Here is an 11,094-nt window from a genome sequence, read left to right as displayed (position 1 = left end):
AGTATGAGAGAGTGTGTGTGAGTGTGAGTGTGTGTGAGAGAGTGAGAGCTGTGTGTAATAGTGTGTGAGTGTAAGATAGTGTGTGTGAGAGAGTATATAAGATAGCGTGTATGAGAGAGAATGTGTAAGAGTGTGCGTGTGTGAGTGTGAGAGAGCGTTTGTGTATGAAAGAGTGTGAGAGAGTGTGAGAATGTGTGTGACAGAGTGTGTGTGAGAGAGGGGATGTGTGTGAGAGTGTGTGTGAGGGGGACATGTGTGAGTGTGAGAGTGTGTGTGAGTGGGTGAAAGAGTGTTTGTGTGAGAGGGTGAGAGTGTGTGTGAGAGTGTGTGAGAGTGTGTGCGAGAAGGTGAGAGTGTGTGTAAGAGGGTGAGAGTGAGAATGTGTGTGAGAGGGTGTGTGAGAGTGTATGTGAGTGTGTGCACAAGAGGGTGAGAGTGTTTGTGTGTGAGTATGTGTGAGAGGCATGTGAGAGGGTGAGAGTGAGAGTGTGTGTGAGAGGGTGTGAGAGAGTGTGTGAGAGAGTGTGTGTGTGAGAGTGTGAGAGTGAGTGTGAGGAAGCGTATGAGAGCGTGTATGCGAGAGAGTGAAAGTGTTTGTGTGTGAGAGTGTGTGTGAGAGTGTGAGAGTGAGTGTGAGAAAGAGTGTGAGAGAGTGTGAGAGAGTGTGTGTGAGAGTGTTTGTGAGAGTGTGTGTGTGAGAGTGTGTGTGAGAGTGTGTGTGAGAGTGTGTGTGAGAGTGTTTGTGAGAGTGTGTGAGCGTGTGTGTGAGAATGTGTGCGAGAGGGTGTGAGTGTGAGAGTGTTTGTGTGTGAGAGAGTGTGTGAGGGGGCGACGTGAGAGTGCGAGAGGGTGTGTGAGTGTGAGAGTGTGTGTGTGAGAGTGTGTGTGTGACAGTGTGTGAGAGGGTGAGAATGTTTGTGTGTGAGAGTGTGTGCAAGAGGGTGAGAGTGAGAGTGAGAGGTGTGTGAGAGTGTGTGTGAGAGTGTGTGTGAGAGTGTGTGTGAGTGTGTGTGTGAGAGTGTGTGTGAGGGGGCGATGTGAGAGTGTGAGAGGGTGTGTGAGTAAAAGAGTATGTGTGAGTGTGTGTGAGTGTGTGTGAGAGTGTTTGTGTGAGTATGAGAGTGTGTGTGAGAGTGTGTGTGAGAGTGTTTATGTGTCAGAATGTGTGTGTATGTGAGGGGTGATGTGAGAGTGTGTGTGAGGGGCGATGTGAGTGCGTGTGAGAGAGCGCGTGAGTGTGTGTGAGAGGATGAGCGAGTATTTGTGTGTTAGTGTTTGAGAGTGTGTGAGGGGTGATGTGAAAGTGTGTGTGAGAGTGTTTGTGTGTGCGTGTGAGAGGGGGATGTGAGTGTGTGTGTGAGTGTGAGGGGTGATGTGAGTGTGAGAGTGTGTGTGTGTGTGTGAGGGACGATGTGAGTGTGTGTGTGAGGGGGGTGATGTGAGTGTGTGTGTGAGAATGTGTGAGTGTGTGTGAGGGATGATGTGAGTGTGTGTGTGTGAGGGGGGTGATGTGAGTGTGTGTGTGAGAGTGTGTGAGGGGCGATGTGAGTGTGTGAGGGGGGTGATGTGAGTGTGTGTGAGTGTGTGTGAGGGATGATGTGAGTGTGTGTGAGTGTGGGAGGGGGGTGATGTGAGTGTGTGTGAGAGTGTGTGTGTGTGTGAGGGACGATGTGAGTGTGTGTGTGTGTGAGGGGGGTGATGTGAGTGTATGTGTGTGAGGGGTGATGTGAGTGTGTGTGAGTGTGTGTGAGTGTGTGAGGGGTGATGTGAGTGTGTGTGTGAGAGTGTATGTGTGTGTGTATGAGGGATGATGTGAGTGTGTGTGTGTGTGAGGGGGTGATGTGAGTGTGTGTGAGAGTGTGTGTGTGAGGGATGATGTGAGTGTGTGAGGGGTGATATGAGTGTGTGTGAGTGTGTGAGGGGTGATGTGTGTGTGAGTGTGTGAGGGGTGATGTGAGTGTGTGTGTGTGTGAGGGGGGTGATGTGAGTGTATGTGTGTGAGGGGTGATGTGAGTGTGTGTGAGTGTGTGAGGGGTGATGTGAGTGTGTGTGAGTGTGTGTGAGTGTGTGAGGGGTGATGTGAGTGTGTGTGTGAGAGTGTATGTGTGTGTGTATGAGGGATGATGTGAGTGTGTGTGTGTGTGAGGGGGTGATGTGAGTGTGTGTGAGAGTGTGTGTGTGTGTGTGTGAGGGATGATGTGAGTGTGTGAGGGGTGATGTGAGTGTGTGTGAGTGTGTGAGGGGTGATGTGAGTGTGTGTGTGTGTAGAGTGTGAGGGGTGATGTGAGAGAGAGGGTGTGCAGAATCTACTACAGAACCGCCTGCCAAAAAGCAATGGCAACAAACTGTTAGAGAAGCTCAGGAACTCCCAATAAACAGGAGAGGGTACAGGTCAGAAGCTCCCATGAGAAACGAGGAGAGTGTAAACGGCGCGCTATGTGGAGGCGTCCAGATCTTTCCGGATAATTACAGCCTAATGAACTTGGGCAAGTCTGGAGAAGTCACAGCATCAGTGGGAAGCTTCAAGAAGATTTTCAGGGCACGGAAGACTGGTGCAATAAACCGGACTAGTTCGGGGACAGAGATAGGAAGAGAAGTCTGATACCTTGAAAAAGCATTGGTGAAGAGTTTGCTGTGAGCTCCGATGAAATAGGGAACACCCTCTCTATCTGACACAACACGGATTCAGCACTGGGGTGGGGGAGGGACCCAAACCTCTCTAACATACTCAAGCCTGAAACAAATCCTGTGATTCCTTCCCTTTGAGCATGGGGAGGGGAGGGACAGGTGGGTGTTGGTAATCCGGATTTGCACTGAGCGAGAACTACGAGCTTCAGGAGTTCCCCCTCCATGCGCCGGATCCCAAGCAGTTGTAAGTTCAGCTAAACTCGGCTATTGCATATTATCCTGAGCTATTTTACACTGACTGCGATGTGTTAATGCTAAAATGGAAGTGGTCCGAGACAATCTGTGCCTGTGAACGCTGCAGGGAAATTTTTGTCAATAAGAGGGAATTGACAGGAGGTCAATATTGGACGCTGTGACTATGTGCAGGTCACAGCTCGGGGGGCAGGCTCCCAGATATTCCACTGGGTGATGGCAGAGCGAGCGGGCTTGTGGTTAAGGGCTGTCTGTCCTTCAATTCGTTGCAACTGTCGGCTCCTCAGTGAGTGCAATTCAAGATGCAGATATCAGTCAGTAACCACCCTGCACAATAATCTGTGTTAAGGAGCAGAGCCGCCTCCTGTGGGGATACAGGGCTGGGATCTGCAGGGAAACTGGGCGAATATTCCGCCCGAAATCCCACCCACCGAAGGAGGAATCAACTCATTCGCTTCAAGGCAAGTCCGCTCTGTTCCTCTCTCTCTCCCTCCCTCTCTCCGTTGTTTTTGTGAGTTGGGTATTTCCATTCCTGTGCAGTTGAAGGACAGGCGTCACAGGTGAACAACTCACCTCTGTCCAGGGGGATAAGATTGTTGGGACAGCTCGCTGTGTCGGAGGGGTCCGGCTGAGAACCTCACTGCGAGTTTCCATCCACTTGCGATTGTTGGTGGAGAACTTGATGGAGAGGAGCTGCTCGGCTCGGCCGGCGCAGAGAGTCGGGCAGTGAGCGCTGGTACTGAGCGCAAGCTGTGTGTGCGGGCGGAGGCGAAAGAGTGCGGTGCTCGGCACCTTCCCCGCGTTACTCGGCAGGGCAGCCTCGGACCGACTGAGAACAATGAAACCAGGATCAATCTCGCATCGAAGTGATTTATAGGCTTTTTAGATGCTGCATTTATACTTTGGCTGACACACAAATACATTGGATTACTTTTAAACTTAATAGACCACAAAACTACTGTGCACCGTATAGTACACACTCATGATATATATATTATAATGCATGGTTTTATTGATATATATATATGTGTGTGTTATAATGCACGGCTTTATAGACATATAATATAATGCACTGGTTTAATTTTTTAGATATATATGCATATTATAATGCAGTTTTATTGACGTATATATATAATACACTTTTTACTATATATTATAATACACTGTTTAATTTATATTTTCATATATATATTATAATGCACTATATATATTATAATGCACTGTTTTATTGACATATATTATATTATAATGCACTTTTTAATATATATTATATTATAATACACTGTTTAATTTATATTTTCATATATATAAATATGATAATGCAATATATATTATAATGCACTGTTTTATTAACATATATATTATAATGCACAGTTGTATTGTGATTTACATATTCTGCATACGCAGTAATGCAAACATTTGTAATTGTTAATACTGAGCGTTACTGCTCCAAAATACTTGTTTCCCCCCTCAGACCATTCCCAGTCCCTGGTCCGCTTGCAGGAAGTTTGATCGCTTTGCGGCATGCAAGGAATTCCTGAAGGGTGATCACCCAAGGTCCTGAAAGAGGATGAATGCGGTCAGTCGAGGAGATGTGCCTCACTCCTCCTTGCCTTGGAGCCTGCTGGGGATCCTGGCCGCGTTCGCCTGCTGTTGGCGAGCCTGCCTGGCTTGCCCCAAACCATGCGCCTGCTATGTACCCACCGAGGTCCACTGCACCTTCAGATACCTCAGCACCGTCCCGGAGAGCATCCAAGCTGATGTGGCGCGGATCAATTTGGGGTTAGTTTGATCATCTTGCCTCTGTGATGCCTCGGATTTGCTCTGCTTATGACGCGATACTAAGAGTTCCCCGTTTCCTTCCAGTTACAATAACCTGATGAGATTAACAACCGACAATTTCGCTGGGTTGAAAAGCCTCGAGTTGCTCATGCTCCACAGCAATAAGATCCAAGAGATACCAGACAAAGCATTTAAAGATCTGCAGTCTCTGCAGGTAAGATCTGCCAAGTTGGCATAGTTGGCAAGACTGGTATTCACAGCCCCGAGAAGGTGGTGGTGGGCCCCCTTCTCGAACCGCTGCAGTTAGATAGGGAGTTCAAGTATTTTAACCCAGTGACTATGACAGAAAAGCAACGTATGTCCAAGTCAGGATGGTGTGTAACGTGGAGGGAAACTTGGATGGTGTTCCCAGGCACCTGCTGCCCTTGTCCTTCTAGGTGGTAGAGGTCGCGGGTTTGGGAGGTGCTGTCAAAGTTGGCGAGTTGCTGCGGTAGTCCACTGCAGATGACACAAAACTTGAAAGTATAGTGAACAGACTTCAGGAGGACATAGACAGGCTGGTGGAATGGGCGGGCACGTAGTGGATGAAGTTTAACGCAGAAAAGTCAAAGTGATACATTTTAGTAGGAAGAATGAGGAGAGGCAGAAACATAGAAAATAGATGCAGGAGTAGGCCATTCGGCCCTTCGAGCCTACACCACCATTCAATATGGTCATAGCTGATCATGGAACTTCAGTACCTCATTCCTGCTTTCTCTCCATACCCCTTGATCCCTTTAGCCATAAGGGCCAAATCTAACTCCCTTTTGAATATATCTAATGAACTGGCCTCAACAACTTTCTGTGGTAGAGAATTCCACAGGTTCACAATTCTCTGAGTGAAGAGTGACTTCAGTTATGGGGATAGACTGGAGAAGCTGAGGTTATTTTCCTTAAAGCAGAGACGGTTGAGAGGAGATTTGATAGAGGTGTTCAAAATCATGAGGGGTCTAGACAGAGTAGAGAGACAAACTGTTCCCATTGTCAGAAGGGTCGAAAATCAGAGGATACAGAATCAAGGCGATTGCAGAAGAACCAAAGGCGACACGAGAAAAAACTTTTTATACAGCGAGTGGTTAGGATCTGGAATTCACTGCCCGAGAGGGTGGTGGAGGCAGCCTCAATCATGGCTTTCTAAAGGGAATTGGATAAGTAAATGAAGAAAAACATTTTGCAGGGCTACGGGGAAAGGGCGGGGGAGTGGGACTGGCTGAAGTGCTCTTGCAGAGAGCCGGCATGGGCTCAATGAGCCGAATGGCCTCCTTCTGTGCTGTAACCGTTCTTGATTTTACGATTCTACAATAATTGTGTGGATGAACACTTTGATTTTTTTTCAATGACAGACTAGATGAATTGTGCATTTGGCGAACAATACACAGAGCTGTTTATTTCATTTGTATTGTCCTTCTGATAATTAGGCACAGAGAGGAGAAGAAATGTTTTTACATAGATGGTTGTGAGGTTACAGAATGCATCAGTGGAGTTAGTGATTGAAGCAGAGACCACTTCAATATTTGGCATTAGATAGATAGAGGAGAGTTGATGAGAGTATTTTTCCTCAGAGGGTGGTGAGGGGTTCTATAACTCACTGCCTGAAAGGGTGGTCGAGGCGGAAACCCTCATCACATTTAAAAAGTACTTGGATATGCACTTGAAGAGCCGTAACCTACAGGGCTACGGACCAAAAGTTGGAAATTGAGATTAGGCTAAATAGCACCTTTTTGGCAGACACAATGGGCCGAATGTCCTCCTGTGCCATAAACGGCTACGATTCTATGAGATGATTCAAGGAAAGGCGATGAAGGAATATGCAGGGTGGGCACATGGGATTAGGACGACTGCTGGTATGGAGGATGAACACCTATCTGAACTGGTTGGGCCCATTAGCCTGTTTCTGCCTTGGTAATTTCTGTGTGATTCTATTGAACACGTAAAATTATTAGTCAGTGCTGTCCCACACCTTGAAACAGAAGTGTCCAGTCACATGCCAGGGCACTGTAAACCAATCAGCATCTATTGATATAATACTTCTGTCTCCCAGTTACTCATATTTTCAGCACATGCACTCAATGTATCAGAGCCCTCTGGGCCATTTACTTCTCTCTCCGAGTAGACTGAATGTGTTCCTTCAATACAGCAATTACTACAGCGCGAACCAAGATATAGCTATGAGTAGATTCTTACTAGCTGTATAGCTTTAACAGGTATCTAAAGAGCTGTGCTTGCCACCAATGCTCTGTTGTTTGTAGATACCAGGGGATGGGCTATAACAACTTTATCTGTTAACTTTAAAGGTTCTGAAGATGAGCTACAACAAGGTTAAAGCATTGAATCGTGAGACTTTCCACGGTCTTCGCAATGTAGTACGGTTACATATGGACCACAACAGCATTGAATTCATCAATCCTGAAGCCTTCTACGGACTCACTTCACTGAAACTGCTCCACTTGGAAGGGAACATGCTTCAGGAACTGCACAGAGATACATTCGTTACGTTTCGCTTCAGCCAGATCTTTAAAATGTCTTCGATAAAGCACATTTATCTGTCCGATAATGCTCTAACATCCATCCCGAGTGATCTGCTGTCTTACATCCCGGAAATTGAAAGCATCTACCTGCACGGAAACAAATGGTTTTGTGATTGTAACTTGAGGTGGTTAGCTGAACTCAATGAAAGACTACCAGGTATAATCATTCATTTATCTATCTTGTTGTTATTTCCAGCATTTACTAGCAGAGGGAACGGTAGCATAGTGCTCATGTAACTGGATTAGTATCTGGACTAATGATCTGGAGATGTGAATTCAAATCCTAGCTGGAGAATTTAAATTCAGTTAATTAAATAAAAAGGCTAGTAATGGTGACCATGAAACTACAGGATTGTTGTAAAAAACCATCTGGTTTACTAATGACCTTTAGGGAAGGAAGTCCAGTCTGGCCTATATGTGACCCACAGCAATGTGGTTGACTCTTAACTGCCTTCTGAAATGGCCTAGCAATCCACACAAGGGCAACTAGGGATGGGCAAAAAATGCTGGCCTTGCCAGCGATGCCCACATCCCGTAAAATAAATTTAAAAATCACCATTGCACCTGCTTACTCAGATAATGCCTTTTTGTAAGAACTGGATCCTTGTACACCATGTGAGACACAATGGGGTAAGAAATTCATCTTGGACAATTGCGCAAAGCGGGTGGCAGTGCATCGACTGCCTGTTACATGCCCCATCCGATATTTATTTCCATTGACTTCATGCCAATGATAGGCGTGTGACACCACCTGAGTTACATTATCGCCCAACATGAATATCTACCCCAGTGTATTATTCTCTACCGAAGTGAAGCTGTGTTTATCCACCCAGTCATTTTCAAGGCCCAAAAATCTAATTGCCATAAGTAAGCGCAACCTAAGGTACAGGGCATAATATTCCAATCCTCCTTAGAAACGAGGGTGGTGCCAGAGGACTGGAGAATTGCAAATGTTACACCATTGTGCAAAAAGGGTGTAAAGATAAACCCAGCAACTACAGGCCAGTCAGTTTAACTTCGCTAGTGGGGAAGCTTTTAGAAACAATAATTAGGGACAAAATTAACAGTCACTTGGACAAGTGTGGATTAATTAAGGAAAGCCAGCACAGATTTGTTAAAGACAAATTATGTTTAACCAACTTGATGAATTTTTTGATGAGGTAACAGAGAGGGTTGATGAGGGCAATGCAGTTGACGTGGTGTACATGGATTTCCAAAAGGCGTTCAACAAAGTGCCACATAATAGACTTGCCAGAAAAGTTGAAGTCCATGGAATAAAAGGAACAGTGACAGCATGGATACGGAATTGGCTCAGTGACAGGAAACAGAGAGTAGTGGTGACCGTTTGTTTTTTGGACTGGAGGAAGGTATACATACAATGGGGTTCCCTAGGGGTCGGTACCGGACCACTGCTTTTCTGGATCTATATTAATGACTTGGATGTGGGTGTACAGAGTATAGTTTCAAAATTTGCAGATGACACAAAACTTGGAAGTATGGTGAACAGTGAGGGTCTAGTGATAGACTTCAAGAGGATATAGACAGGCTGGTGGATTGGGCAGACACGTGGCAGATGAAATTTAAAACAGAAAAGTGCGAAGTGATACACCTTGGTAAAAAGAATGAGGAAAGGAAATCTAAGCTAAAGGGTACAATCCTAAAGGGTGTGCATGAACAGAGAGACCATGGGGTATATGTGCACAAATCATTGAAGGTGGCAGGGCAGGTTGAGAAAGTAGTTACAAAATCTTATGAGATCCTGGGCTTCATGAAGAGAGGTTATAGAGTACAAAAGTGTGGAAATTATGACGAACCTTTATAAAACACTGGTTCAGCCTCAACTGGAGTACTGTATCCAATCTGGGCACCGCACTTTAGGAAGGATGTGAAGACCTTAGAGAGGGTGCAGAAAAAATTTGCGGGAATGATTCCGGGGATGAGGGACTTCAGTTACGGGGATAGACTGGAGAAGCTGGGGTTGTTCTCCTTAGAGCAGAGAAGGTTGAGAGGAGATTTGATCGAGGTGTTCAAAATCATGAGGGGTCTGGACAGAGTAGATAGAGAGAAACTGTTCCCATTGGCAGAAGGGTTGAGAACCAGAGGTCACAGATTTAAAGCAATTAGCAAAAGAACCAAAGGCGGCATAAGGAAAAGCCTTTTTACGCAGTGAGTGGTTAGGCTCTGGAAGGCACTGCTTGAAAGGGTGATGGAGGCAGACTCAATCATGGCCTTCAAGAGGGAGTTAGACAAGTACCTGAAGGAAAAAAATTTGCAGGGCTCCGGAGAAAGGGAGGGGAGTGGGACTAGCTGAAGTGCTCTTGCAGAGAGCCGGCACGGGCTCAACGGACTGAATGGCCTCCTTCCGTGCTGTAACCATTCTAATTGGTGAGGGTCATTTGAAGATTAGAAGTTGTTTGTCAGTTTCAGTTCCAGGTGAGGAAAACCAGTCTGAAATGAGTTAATTTCTTTATTTTTCATATAGATATATATACATTGAAGCATGATCTCTGACGTGCAGCCAACAGTCTCAAAGATTATACATTACTTGATCTACCGTGGCTTTGGCCATCGGCATAATGCTGGTTCATTGTTAGCAAAGCAGGAGTCGCAAAAAGTAAAATAAAGATAGTCTTTAAAAGTTCATTAAAATTGCACATACAGTATTATTATAGGAGTATACAATTACTCTGTGTGCAGTTTTGGTCTCCTAATCTGAGGAAGGACATTCTTGCTATTGAGGGAGTGCAGCGAAGGTTCACCAGACTGATTCCTGGAAAGGCAGGACTGACATATGAAGAAAGACTGGATCGACTAGGCTTATATTCACTGGAATTTAGAAGAATAAGAGGGGATCTCATAGAAGCATGTAAAATTCTGACGGGATTGGACAGGTTAGATGCAGGAAGAATGTTCCCGATATTGGGTAAATCCAGAACCAGGGGTCACAGTTTAAGGATAAGGGGTAAGCCATTTATGACCGAGATGAGCAGAAACTTTTTCACCCAGAGAATTGTGAACCTGTGGAATTCTCTACCACAGAAAGTTAAGTCCAGTTCGTTGGATATATTCAAAAGGGAGTTAGATGTGGCCCTTATGGCTAAAGGGATCAGGGGGCATGGAGAGAAGGCAGGAGTGGGGTACTGAAGTTGCATGATCAGCCATGATCATATTGATTGGTGCAGGCTTGAAGGGCCAAATCGCCTACTCCTGCACCTATTTTCTGTGTTTCTATGTTTACTCTGCTAACAGAGTTCTGTGGATAAATAGAGAAATTAAAATTCAACTGGTCTTTTGAGGGGGAAGCAGGGGAAGGATGTGGGGATACAGGCTACATTTTATCATTGCTGGTCAAGGGAGGGATCCAGCGAGGGCCACAGGTTGCAGAGGTGAGTGGGGAGTGGGCAAAATGATCCAGACTGTAGGCTGGCATCAGGGAGTGGCAGGCAACCATGCCAGGGAGAAAAGCACCATAGTATCACCCTCCTTGGTCACACTGGAAGGACTGCAATGTAAGTATAATCATAAGTATATGGGGATTATATACCTCAGCAGGTGAAACCCCGTACCTAGGTATGACACCCAGACATGGTATTACCTTCTTGCAAACACATACATAAAATGCTTAATTATATTATAAATAGATGGTAATGTTGAATTAAATTTCAAACCTTATGTGTAAAGGTCAAATGACAAGAATTTATGTCTATTTTAGTAAAATGTGTTCCTTACCTATTTTTCACAGTGTATCTTTAAATATATCTTCATAATTGTAAAACAGGATACAGTTTTATGAGGACATAGGAACATAAGAAATAGGAGCAGGAGTAGGCCATTTGACCCCTCGAGCCTGCTCTGCCATTCAATA

General features: G+C 45.3%; 1 protein-coding gene across 1 annotated transcript in view; it reads left to right on the top strand.

The window, feature by feature from the left end:
* The first annotated feature begins 4,411 nt into the window (after positions 1-4,411).
* The window catches only part of igsf10 (immunoglobulin superfamily, member 10), a 37,218-nt gene continuing 30,535 nt past the window's right edge, over positions 4,412-11,094 (top strand). Inside the window, exons 1-3 of the mRNA XM_070882414.1 lie at positions 4,412-4,662; positions 4,747-4,876; positions 6,996-7,386. Coding sequence (XP_070738515.1) covers positions 4,451-4,662; positions 4,747-4,876; positions 6,996-7,386 — 733 coding nt within the window. The 5' untranslated portion in view covers positions 4,412-4,450. The remainder of the gene's footprint in view (positions 4,663-4,746; positions 4,877-6,995; positions 7,387-11,094) is intronic.

The sequence above is a fragment of the Pristiophorus japonicus genome, chromosome 6 (assembly GCF_044704955.1).
Source record: "Pristiophorus japonicus isolate sPriJap1 chromosome 6, sPriJap1.hap1, whole genome shotgun sequence".
Taxonomy (NCBI): Eukaryota; Metazoa; Chordata; class Chondrichthyes; family Pristiophoridae; genus Pristiophorus; species Pristiophorus japonicus.
This window is presented reverse-complemented; position numbering and strand designations above follow the sequence as displayed.